This window comes from Rhamphochromis longiceps, linkage group LG12 (assembly GCF_057381845.1).
Source record: "Rhamphochromis longiceps isolate RC_006_pf linkage group LG12, R_longiceps_female_GT1.1, whole genome shotgun sequence".
NCBI classification, from domain to species: domain Eukaryota; kingdom Metazoa; phylum Chordata; class Actinopteri; order Cichliformes; family Cichlidae; genus Rhamphochromis; species Rhamphochromis longiceps.
This window is the reverse complement of record NC_140568.1, coordinates 24,513,302-24,526,513: the sequence shown is the minus strand read 5'-3', so window position 1 is coordinate 24,526,513 and position 13,212 is coordinate 24,513,302. Positions and strand designations below refer to the sequence as shown.

General features: G+C 42.4%; 1 protein-coding gene across 9 annotated transcripts in view; it reads right to left on the bottom strand.

Annotated features, from left to right (window-relative positions):
* The window catches only part of mef2cb (myocyte enhancer factor 2cb), a 69,513-nt gene that overhangs the window by 22,375 nt on the left and 33,926 nt on the right, over positions 1-13,212 (bottom strand). For all 9 annotated transcript variants that reach the window (XM_085425292.1, XM_085425291.1, XM_085425297.1 and 6 more), the window contains one exon: positions 5,882-6,085. In XM_085425292.1, coding sequence (XP_085281418.1) covers positions 5,882-6,085 — 204 coding nt within the window. The remainder of the gene's footprint in view (positions 1-5,881; positions 6,086-13,212) is intronic.

Sequence of the window (13,212 nt, the reverse complement as noted above, 5' to 3'; positions counted from 1 at the left end):
GAATTTATTAAGAAATGGGTATTTTAAAGAAAATGGTGGGTTGTTTTTAGGCTGTTGCTTTAAGTGGTGAGCTCGATACATTTTAGAGGAGTGGAGTAGCTGAAAGTACGTACATTTAATGATCAATATTTTTTTGTATCTCAAGCTTCGGGTTGAAAAAACGTCTTGCGTAACTGAATGAATAAAGAGGCAATGTGTTTTGTTGATTTCAAAGGAGGCCAGAGACATCTGGCAACAGGCTATTACACTAGTCCAGTATTCTTGTAAATTAATAGATGAATTGTTGCTAACACTGTAAATATGAATTATGCACTGATGATAGAGATGTGTGAAGCAGTATTGAAAGTGGTACAATTTCTCTTTCCTGCTTTTCAACGTTAATTAACATGCACTCAACCCCACATACAAGGAATTTTTGACAACCTGCTACAGCATGTAAACAGTCTGTCATTGGGAGCCTTTGTTTTAACAAACCGCTTTACTACGAGCTCGTCAGTGTCACAAGGTTAATTTACTTAGTCCCTCAAAGCAGTTTCAGAACTTAATCCTTAGCTCATCAGGACAAACAAGCCTTGCTGTCAATCGCTTCATCCCCGGTAAACACCGAGGCCTCGTGCCGACAACCCCTTCCCATGTCACACCACATGCAACCTCTTCCAAAAAACACAAAATGACTGCACACTCAATTACCGTGGACAACCAAAGCACAAGATATGATACGACGGCCTTATTTCTCTTGGAGGCGACCAACGCAAAAGCAATAGGGTATAAATTGCATTCTTGTTGGAGCAATTAATACAGTTTTAAGCGCTATGAGAAGAAGCCATTCAGTGAGCCGATCAGCATCGAAAAACCGCTCAAGGCTAATGTTCTCGTTGCTGTTTAGAAACCAAATAAGCACGCAGAATAGCTGGAAAATATTTTCATAAGAGCGAGGCAGAACACGAGCATACTAGCACTTCAGAGAGGGAGCTCAGGTCTGGTTGGCTTGGAGAACTTGAGAAAGTAAGTCATTTTTTGAGGAGATGGCGAATCGGCTAAGCAGTGCTTAGAATGTATGGTAATGTGATGTTCTTTCCAAATGGCTGAGCGTTGAGCTGGAATGCATATACCTGCTTGATGTACTTTCTCTTTATGTTTCTTCATTTACACCCCTCCAGCAGCACACACCACCCCCTCTCTCACACTCTCCCTCCCTCAAGTGTACTGTCACTGGGCTGAAATCACACCTGTGCTTCTCGCACATCTCGGCACACGGGTGAAACATACGCAGGGTGAAACATGGTGAGGGAGCTTTGCTGAATCTCATTAGCCAAGCAGGTAGTCATTAACAGAATGACCTTTGGAAATAATTACCAGCCTTCCTCCTGCCATCCCTCTTTCCCTCCCTCCTTCTCACACTCATCCATCCCTCTGTCCCTCCCGTCCCCCTCTCATTCAATAGCTTTTTTTCTGGGTAAGGACAGAGGGAGGGAAAGTGAAAAAAAAAGAGTTGAGGATAGGCAGGGAGTCAGATCCCTGCTGCTGCTGTTTAAGATTACAGGGTGAGCTGAACTTTCAGATTAGGTTAATCTGCTGGAAATGGGATTGGCCAGTGGCCATCCTCTGGCAGGTAGGCAAGCATGCAGGTCACTTCAGTACCAAGAGCCATGTGCTATTCCATGTGATACTTGAGCCAATGGCATCGGAGCGTGTGACCCTGGCTGAGGTCATCACAATGCCATTAGTGCTGCAGGGTTTGAGCCAATTGTCACTGTGTATGTACACACACATACACCCATGCAGTGAGGCCACTGTGAGAGCACACCTACACAGCAAACACATTACTGTGTTTTTGTGTGTTTAAGCACATATATGCTATAAGTGTGCATAGAGGCACACAAACACTTTTTCATTTGCAGGTTTTTTTGGGTTCTTTTTTTAGGTGTTGAGGTGATATATCTTCAGATCACCACACACTCACTAACCCTTCAGTTGTTTCAAAAACCTGTGTTCTTTGTTTCAACAGCGGGGGAAAACAAGCACATTGTAGAAGAGGGATTTGGCAAAGCCGAAGTGCGTTGTTGGATTTGGGGCTGTTCGATCACAGCAAGACCCAGCCAATGCTTCTTAGGTTTGGGATAGATCTGCAATCATCAGGAGGGGAAGAAAGGACTCTTTCATGTGCTATTGCAATTAACAACCCCCATACCGGAATATAAATCACCAGTAACGGCTCAAAGTGATTGTTCTTAAGCATGAATAAAACCAGCGAAAAAGCGAGTGATGAATCTATTCTATTGTCATTTCCCAACACAGCTTACCATTTCTCCTCTAATGCTGTTCACATGTACAGGAAACTGGCCTGGCAGACAGAGAGTATAGGAAATCTATCTGCATGTTTGACTGTTTTATCCGGAGCCAGACTCAGAGTGTGCTGTAGACCTGCCAGGACGGCACACTTGGAACCTGCACGGACATCAAATGATGGAGGGTCTGCCTCTGTGTTTGCTTTCATCGAGCTACTAGAGAGAGATCAGCTTGGATGTGTTTTTGAACACTTAGCATTAATTAAGTGGACTTCTCCGTATTTTTATGGAAGAGCTACATATTATGTTTTTATTTAATCCAGTCACTGGAGTCTGAGTGGGCTAACAGGTCCTACATGAAATAGGATTAAATTGAAGAGTGTATAAGACTAACTTAAAAAAAAAATCCTCACTTTGTTTCTAATTGCTACTCTATTGATTAGTATATGTCTTTCAGTTCATTCAATTTTATTTATATAGCGCCAGTCGCCTCAAGTCGCCTTTATATTATAAGATAAAGACTACAATAATAGAAAGCAAGGCCCAAACAGTCTAAGAAACCCTTTGAGCAAGCACTTGGTGACAGTGGGAAGGAAAAACTCCCTTTTAACAGGAAGAAACCTCTGTCAGAGCCAGGGAGGGAGGAGCAGATTGGGGGTGATGGGAGAAAGACAGAATAAAAGACACTGTGCACTGTGAACATAATTTCCATTAGTGATGTCTCTTTTGTTTCACCACTTCTCTCACAGGAGGGTTAGCTTTGGTTTATTGTTCTTTTGCTTTCTCATATATTTGAACAAGTGTTGTTCCTAGATGAAACGGTTTTGCGGTGAGTCATCAGACCTTCTTTACTACTCCTCTCTTTCTTTTTTCTATTTCCTATTTCTGTCTTTCAAATAAATAAACCCACTGACCCAAACATAAATTCTATATAATAATAATAATGAAAAAAAAAAGAATAGCTTAGCGACTCCAATGAGAAAATAGATACAGAAGAGAAAGGCAGACTAGAGTGAGAGAGGTAGAGAGAAAAGCCCTCCAGCCTCTTGTAAACATGCTGTTGCTAGAGAGGCTGTGCAACGTACTCAGTGCCACTCTCTCAACAACGCTAATTATCAACCAAAGACATGCTAATTACATAGAGCTTTATTGCTAATGTAGCGGGCCTCTATGCCAGCCGCCCACACTCTGAGCTCCGCTCCCCTACCTCTGCCTCTCCTCCCACTACACCTTCAGGCACAGCAGCAACAGAGGAAGAGAGATGCATGCATTTGAGCATAGTGGCAGAGACAAGAGCTTTCTACAAATTTGAAATTAAATCTGACATATATACGACTTCATATTTAAGATTTTTATTTTATTTTTTTGCTTTGTTTTGTTACACTTTAAAATCAGCGCCTCATCTTGTTAAGAACCTCCTCTTTTCCTTTTCATCATCCTGCCATCTCAAGAGGAAGTCTGCTCTGCTCCTTACTTAAAACTCAACACGCCACCCATGTTACTGCAGCTTTGACGTCGGCACACATGGCTTGTAGGAAAAGATCTGACCATGCTGTTCCCCTTTGTTCCCCCTCCCTCTCTGTACCCCCCATCACCCCCCCCCCCCTCCTCCCTCCCACCCACGCTAAACGTGCTAGTGTCAATCCTGTGGCCAATCCCTTTAGCACACCGCAGCTCAGGCTAAAGGCCTCTTCAGGTCGATTTCTCCTGCTGTGAGTCTCTCAGAGATGGCAGAGCTTCCGTTCTCCAGGGATCACATTATATGTAGTGCTTTATAGCACTCTCCCCCCACCAGGCTCTTTACCATCTCCCCCTGACATGGCTGTTTACACGTTAGCTATCCTCTGCTCTCTAATGGAGACAGTTAGAGAAAGAGCTTCAAAGCAGGGAGCTCTTGTCACAAGCACTAGTTATACATCACTCTCTTCATGGGTTCAGCTGGGGAAGGATAATAAACTGACTACAGAGTGAGTGAAAGACTTGGTGAGCAAAGGACACCTGTGCTGAGAGGCAAACTGGTGATAAAAGTATGCAAAAATTACTAAAGGCATACAATTAAGGAGTATGAAACTCCGGCAATTGATAAGTATTTCTAGTAACATTAAAAAATAAGCTGTGGTTACACACAGTGTTTGACAAAGATCATCATTAGCTAATGCCTAATGCACTTAATGTACAACAGTAGTACAGCATTTCTTACCACATAATTTATTTTGGCTAACTCCAAACATGACATGTAGAAAACGTGGGCAATATGTACATGTACATGTGAACACCAGTTGATGTTAGATGGGCATGAAGCCCAGTAACAGCCATATGGAAAAAGTCTCATACTGTTCTGTCCTGTGTTAGAGTGGCCAACCGCTTCATAATGTTAATGTTTTTATTTATTTATTTTGTGTATCTTCCATGAACATAACCAGGTGACTGATCATTTGCAAGCAAAATATGTTGTGAATCAGTTGTATTCTACAATAACAATTGATTTAAAAATAGGGGATTATATATGGACACAGACTCATTTCTTAACCTCAAAGTCCTAAACAGTATTTATGTAGTATTTACTGTCACAATAGATTGCTCTAAAATTAAAATGGGATACATATTATTCTACTTGTGCTATTGTGTTGGTCGGTGGGTAGAATTGGAAACATCAAACATAAAGAGGATTTTAATTCTGGTTAGCAGGCAAATGTATGGAATTAGCAAATGTTGTAGTAAAATGAGTCTAATTAAATCTGGATTTATATATTTAAGGATTCTGTGTAACAATAAAGACAAAGAGCAGGGATTCTAATGTTCATATATATACATATATGTAATATCCATTCAGGATTGCTTTGTGGGGCAGGCACACTTACATTTGCAAAGCACAGTGTGAGCGTAATTAAGAGAGAGAGCAGGGGAAAGGGATAAACTTCACATGACTGCATTCATGTTTGTGTGTGGCCCACGAGGTCAGAGCTCCAGAGTGAATGTTGCATAACAGGTTCACGTTGAAAGCTTAAGGATTCAGGAGGGTGCTAGCGTCATTTCCTGCTTTATCTACCTGCCTAGTGGCGTGGCTGACAGCGCTGTTTAACATCGCCTTGAGCCACTCTAGCGACATGTGTCCAAAGCAAGTCCGATCAACATCCTCCTCTCACAGGCACATCAATGGTGACAAGACACCAAGGGCACAGCGTGGTGATTACACACCACAGGTGACAGTCTAAAAGGCCCAGATCAATGATAGGCTACTTCTTTTATGCTGCAAAGTGCAGGCGACACAAGAAAACAATTTGAATAAACACACTGTCTTGAAATTAATGACTTATTGTGAGTCTTAAAATAAGTTTTTCTAACAGTGATTGATAGTGGTACTGAACCCTTGGGGAAAAGTGACAAACTATGGGAGCAATTATTTTGTACACTATGTTAGGTGTGAAGACTAAAAGAGAGAAGTAAGGGTTGCTGAATGAGTCACAAATGCTGTAACCATCTGTCTGCTTGTGCGTTTGCATGAGCGTCCATGTCTGCGCCCGAGCGTGCGCTCCTGTGTGTCTGTGCGCGTGCACGCGTGTGTGTGCCGTCTGTGTTTTCTCATAGCTTACCTCCACAATATCAGAGTTGGTCCTGCTCTCATGGGGCTCATTGTACTCAGTGTATTTAAGCAGGACCTTGTCCATGTCTGTGCTGGCATACTGGAACAGCTTGTTGGTGCTGTTGAAGATGATCAGGGCAATCTCACAGTCACACAGCACGCTCAGCTCATACGCCTTCTTCATCAGGCCAAACTTTCTCTTTGTAAATGTCACCTGAGTGAAAGAAGAGAAGAAGGGAGAAGAGGGATTTGTGTTTAGTTTACTTTTGTGGCACACTTACAATCAAACTAGGCTGTTTTATCTGACTTGTTATAAGAATTTGATTATGACAAAAAAAAAAAAATCCCCCACCCTCAACCGCTTCGCTTGCAATGAGAGAATAAATAGGAATTTGACACCGCAACTTTCCTCTTTAAAAATTTTGAGTTTTCAGGGAAATGGCATTAAAGGAAAGTGAAGTCTGCTAATGGTTTAACACCCACTGACTGTAACAGTCTATCCACTATACCAGGAAAAAGGAAAAAAAGAAGCTGGGCTTGCATTTAAGGAACTGAAAATACTCTGTCTCAGTCAGATAACGGTAAAGAAGGTCAGTTATTGCTTGTACATCAAAGCACACAGAGTCTCATCCTGGAACATATGTCAAGTTAAATTGTCTTTTTTTCAGATGGTCCGAATGTGTGCTTCTGCACAAAAGAAACACACACTATTTTCATCTAAAAATGAGCTGAGATTAACCGTTTTCCATGTAGCGACATTAACACTAGCTCGGTTATTGTCTTGCCCAATTAACCGAGTCTCATAGCAAATAACAAGCAGTGATATAAATAACAGATAGCTTCCTCGACCATACTTAAAGCACTTAGTCAGCGCACAGATCGTGATAACGCGCTTAACTTGAACCACAAAAAGTGTCTCTTTCCCCTCTCTCTTACTGTTCCTTCATATATATATATATATATATCTGTGTGTGTATGTGTGTGAAGCCCAAGACAAGTACCTTTAGTAATACAGGCACACAAGGACCAACACTGTCAAAATAGAACAGCCTTATTCCTCTATTGTTTGAATCAAAACTAGAACAGTGAAAGTGAGTTAATGCCAGTGAGCTGCACCTGGTTTCTTTTCCAAGCCATGTGTGCGCACTCTTTAGTTGAATGGGAAAAAAAGAGAAAATGCTCCACTGCCAGCTTGCCTCTCTTAACACAGCATCATGTTTCTTTCCTCCCCTTTTTTTTAATAGAACTGTCTCTTGTGTTCCTCTGTGACTGTGTGTATTATTTACATTGGAGACTTGTATTGACAAAGTTTTTTTTGTTTTTTTTTAATAAAGAGGAAATTCTGCCAGAACTATGCCCAGCTGGTAACTAACAATCTCAGTTTGTTGATTAACTGCATTTTTGCCCATTCTACTCTAGCACTTAAGTGGGCCAAAGATACCAGATGAATGCAGAACAAATACAATCTCCGAATACAGTTATAAGGCCCTTATAAAGAAAGCCTTGCTTGTGATAGATCCTGAATATATTTTTTTGGCATTTACCTATCATGCCTTGCCCTTCACATTTTCTTTTTACAACTGAAAGAGGAGATAGGCTTGAATAGATATTGATAGATAGTTTTGAATTTCTTGAAACAATATCTCCCAGGATGCACCAGGGGAACGGAACATCAAACCATCCCTAACCTCCACCCTGACTTTCTCTTGCTCTGCCTTTCTACCAGGACTGGACCGTCTTATCCTGGACCCTGTCGCTGCCACCCCATTACCCCACCCCACCCCATCTTAAAGTTTTCCACTGATGTCACCGCCTCATGCCAAACTATCTCGTCAGACAACAGAGGCTGAAACCAAAGACACGGACATGCGGCGTGCTACCTCCTTACAAAGCACTGTGTCAGGTTCTATACCTCGGTACACACACGTGTGACTCACTGACGAAATGTGTAGAAAAACGCTCCCCTGGGCTCTAAATACCATGCTGACATTTATACAGGCATGCTGAAAAGTGACAAAAAAAACAAAAAAAAAACAAGCCTCACTTTTATAGTCTAAGATCAAATGGCATCTTGTGACAATAGGATTAATTGTCATGTTCAAATCACTCTGCGCTCTTTATTCACAACTGAAAAGTGAGCACCCCAAAAGAGGGTCTGCAAGCCCTACAAGAGTGAGGCTGAAGTACAAGTTGTGCAGGTAAATAAGATGACAGGACTGCAGAACATAAGGTCAAGGCGTGCTTTTCAGGGACAGGACAAGCAGAGTGTTGTCTTCCCTTGGTGTTTTGATGCATGGGGCACCGGGGGCAGACGCAGGACACAGCTAGCTGGCGGCCAAGCTCTGTTATCAGCCACTCACTCAGTCACTCACTCTGCTGGGGCCATTAATGTTTCAAAAAAAAAAAAAAAGTGCAGATGGGACGCACAGTTGGAAGGGGTGTGGGTCTCAGAGGTCCAGATCAGCCGGTCTCAAAGGTGAGGACTGCCGCGAGCTTCACCGCACTCATACAAATGCTTCAATGTACTTTTCAGAGACACGCATTCTCGGCTTCTCAGCTCAAAATGCAGAAAACAAAGAGCGGAATTCAATCAAAGTTGTCTTTAGCCTCATGCTTTAAATGAGGAACTGCGTGCAGAAGCATTTCGCACATATTATAATTTACACATAGTCTGTCTTCAACAGCACCACAGGGAAGAGAATGGGTGCGATTATGAAAAGTTTTAACTGACCAAACTATAACACCTACATAAATATCACATCACACCCCCCCGCGCCTTATCTCAACCTGACACGTACAACATGCTACCTCTAAAACACATACTACTACGCTGTGTGCATACATCCACGAATATAAGACAAATGCACGCAAGTAAAGAGAGTGAATGCTTAAAGTCCGCAAAGGTCTTACAAGGCATGGAGGATATACTGATTTGCACCGTATCAATGCAGGTTTTGAAGCTCAATAGTTGACTTTTCAAGATAACTCTGTTGTGACTTCCTGGCATGATATGATGTCATCTTGCAATACTTTTAGCCTATCAACGTCCAATTTGCTTATGTCACCTCCAGTCTTTCCTGTGCAGGCTTAAAACATCTCACTAGGCCCAAACAGAAGCGGTTAACAGGTACTATGAACCTGTTTTCCAAGTACTTAAAACTAAATCCATGTGAGGTGTCATTGGTTTACAGTCTTTTGAAGAAACTTGATAAAAGATGAAGTTTTGCAATATTTAAACACTTACATGCTATATTCGTAACCAAAGATCAGAACAATACGCTTAATTTGTAACCCAAACACTAATGTACCTTACCTTGTGTTACTATTTCTAAGTTTGTATGGACTGAACAAATCATCACTTTAAAAAAAAATCATAAACATTTACATTTGCTATACATGCAAATGGATGGATCTGAAATCTGATACATTTCTTTTACTCAATGAGTCCTCTGTCTTTGCTGTTAAAACACAAAACATTTTGTAAACCACCCATATGTCAGTGTGGGTTTAATCTTTGTTTCCTTGGTCAGTGGGTGCTGTTAGTCACATCACTATGTTAATAACAGAGAGAATGACATTACAGTGCCGTGCATGCTGGTAAAAGGGAACAGTGCGAGTGTGTGAGTGTGAACCCAACTGTGTCTTTTCACAGTATATTGGTAACGAGAGTGTGAAACCTATCTTCACACACATAAAAGCACACATACAAGTACGCAGGAAAAATGCGTTGACTATTTTTGGTCATCGTTGAAGGTAAAGACCTAAACCAATTGGAATGGGACACATTACTTTACAGATGTCTTGGCATGCTAGTCTAACCATATTCAAATTCTAACCCTGACACATAAATTCTTCCCATAAAATATGCAAAAAACGAGTTTATCAGAACTCAAATCTCAGTGATGTCTCAACGTGATGCTTTCTGATTTTCGTTCTTCAATTAAAAAAAAAAGAAAAAGACAGAATTAGGAAGTTTGGCCTGAACCTTGCAAAGGTTGAATGAATGCATGTGCAGGGGAACCTCGCAAGTATCAGAAAGTCCAAATGTTACTTCAACAAGCTTAAGCTCCTAAGAGATTACTCAGTTATAGAAGAGATCTCGGCAACGACTACCTTCAAAAGACCCTGTGAAGGACACTAAATCATCCCCACACTTCCACAGCATCTACAAACAATTATTAAGTACTACTCTGGGCATTTATTTACATGAACTAAACTATTCGTAAACTGTACACTCGCTGCAACACACATCTTATTCACTCACCCCTATCCTCCTCCACAAACCCATCCCAGGAGAGCTTTAGACTAATGCACACACACAAACAGACAACCCAGCAACCACTCAGCTGCGTTACCATTAGCTGCCCTGTTAAAGTCTCTCTTTTGTAAATTTTTATTGAACAAATTTGAGTTAATTTGTTTTTGTTTTTCTTTCTTTTTTTTCTGTCAGCTTGTGAGTTGGTGTGCTATCACCAGAAAATGACTGGTGAAAAAAAAACAAAAAAAAAAGTAATTCAAACAAATGTATAAAAATTTAATAATTTCTTCTCCGCTTGCTGCATTTGATCTGGCTCACATGGAGAGAAACACCCAGGAAAAGCAGAGGGACACAGAGAAAGGAGGGGAGAGAGGCTGAATCTCTGCCACATGGGTGAGAGAAAGACGAGGGGAAAGACGGAGGAGAAAAGAGGGGGCGGACGCACAGGAAGCACATTTGTATGCATTTCCTCTCATAACAGGAAGAGGCCAGTGGCTTCCCCTTCACAATGGCTTCGCTTCTGCTTCCCACCTCCTGCCTGCTTCCCTGGGGGAGGAGGAGGCGAAGGAAGAGGAGGAGTGGGGAGACAGGCACCAAAAAACTGCTGGTTAGCAAACCAAACATGGCCATGTGAAGACACACACATGCACACACACACACATAGATGTCAGTCACCTATGGAGCAGCGAGATTTGACTTGAAACAAACACTTATCCCATTGTCAGGGGCCGAGCAGGAAGACACGAGCTTACGCAAAAGGAATAAGAGGAGCCGAAGACCTTGGCTTGAACTTTGCCTCACAGCCAAGACGCTGTTAAGACAGGCATTACGACAAAAGAGGCTTTGTCCCACCTCTAATATATGCCGTGCTCTTCTCTCTCCTCAAAAACCCCACTCGTCATCCTATCACAGGGTGCACTGTACACCGAAGAGCGGGAGAGAGTGTGGTCCAAACGTTTTGTATCTTAATCCCACGTTAGTTAAAAAATTGCGTGTGAAAATGAATGGTGATAGCTTAATAATGGCAGGTACAACCATAGATGTCTTCAAGTCCACGCCAGTTTAGATTGTTTTTCTTAGCCGAGCAAGTAATTACATCTCAGCATGTTCTTGTTTATGCTGAAAAACCGCAACTGGAAAAGGATATACCCGCTGACTAAAAAAAGGGGATGTCACATTTGCAAGGCCCAAGTTAGTGGTCAGAAAGACAAAAATAACTTTGCTGTCATCCATTTGAAGGGTATAAACTGTCAGTGTGGCACTGAGGCCGAGGCTGTATACTTTATGCAAGGATGCTATTTTTACTTTTAGCAGATTTTCGCAATAGGAAAATAAGTAAAAACAGGGAACTAATTGGTTTAAACTCATTTCACTTTATCTACATGTGTGTCTGATTGTTCCGGTAATCAGTTCGGAAGAAAACCACATTACCCCATTTTTTATTTTTTATTTTTATTAATACATGAGAACATTTTGGTGAGAGTGCAAATGATCTGCAGATTACGAGCTCATCTGAAAGTTATAGATGAAAAAAAAAAGAATAAAACCAAGGCCAAATAAAAAGGCTGGTGTCATTAGCAACAAACTTTTTATGGTATGCCCTCTATTTTTAATTTTTTTTACTTATCCAGCAAAATATGCTTTCATTAATACACAGATTTCTTTTAATAGCTCAAAAAGGGATGAATTCCAGAGCACACAAAGGAAAGGAACTATCGAAAGCTATAACATTGATGCTTTGTAGTGGGGAGAGTGGTTAGAGTGAAGTGACGAACTGGCGGATGAGACAAAAAAAAAAATGAGCGGAAAAAATGGGGGAAACAAAGTGAAGGTGAGAGCTTAGCGAGCCCACAGGTTAGCTGAACACATGATAGAAAGGAGTGCCACTCTGTGTGGTAAATGAACGAGATGGTAGAAGGTGGGAAACAGGGAATTAGAGGAGGGGTGCAGGGGTGAGGAGCTACCCTGTGGGCCTCATTATTTTCCTGCTGTTAATGTCACTCGCACATTTTCTCACCCTGGTACTGTTGATTGGAGGGAAGAACGCTTTGTCGTAGAAACAAAAAGACCCTCTTACTACAGCGACAGCGGTGCAGTTAACGTGGCTCTCTTCACCAGAGAGAAATTTTTTTTAAAAACACACCAAAAAACAAAGTCACCGCACTTTTAAAGCTTCTTTTGGCCGAGTGTGTGCTGGTATGGCTGTTGTTTGGGGGAGTTGGGAGATCCTCGTGTTTTACTTCCTGTCACTGATGACCTGATACATGTTTAACCTTTGGCCTCGGGTCCCTTCCCCCATGAAACCCATATGTCCGACACAAAGACGCACACACACAAACACAATGATTCACACAAACAAGTCATCCTAAATTAAGCCCACTGAGCAGACTGGCTGGAGAGGTAACACTAATTAGAGCCAATTGCAACAAATTAGTCGATGCACAACACGGGCTCCAGAGAGATAGATGTGTTTTTAGATGTGTACATGTGCATACACATATGCGTTTGTCACTGCTGCGTTAACAAAGGCTCCAAATGAACCGTCTAAGGTGTGTGCTACGATCGGTCTACGCCCATGGTGTCGACGCGTGCGGGCGCGTGCGCACACCTGTACGTTTAACTTGTGTGCGCCTGTCCATCTGTGCGCGTTTGCAAGCTGGCTCAAGAGTCTGCTCTTTGTGAACAGCCCATGAGTTTATGACACAGGGGGCTCTTTCATGTGCCCGAGGCTAGGAGAGGGTCTGAGTGGTCGGGCGGCTTGGAGCCAGGGCTCACACACTGCTGCCCACTGTCCAGCACTCCGGGCAGCCAGTCAACGCCAGGGAGGCCTGGCCCCTCTGCCACTGCTCTTGGGAAGTGTTTCGGGGCCTGGAGGTGGCAGCCCAAAGTGGCCGCCCAGAGAGAGCCAGGCCCTGTGCCCAATATGATGGTGCAGCTGCATGGAGAGCAGGGGTGAGGAGGCACTAAAGCCCTGTAGGTGGAAAGGTAGCGTTGACAGCTACACAGAGTGGTGCCACTCCAAAGACGGCTGCGTTAGAAAGAGTGTCATAACCAAGGAAATGTTACAGTCGCTCTATATATTG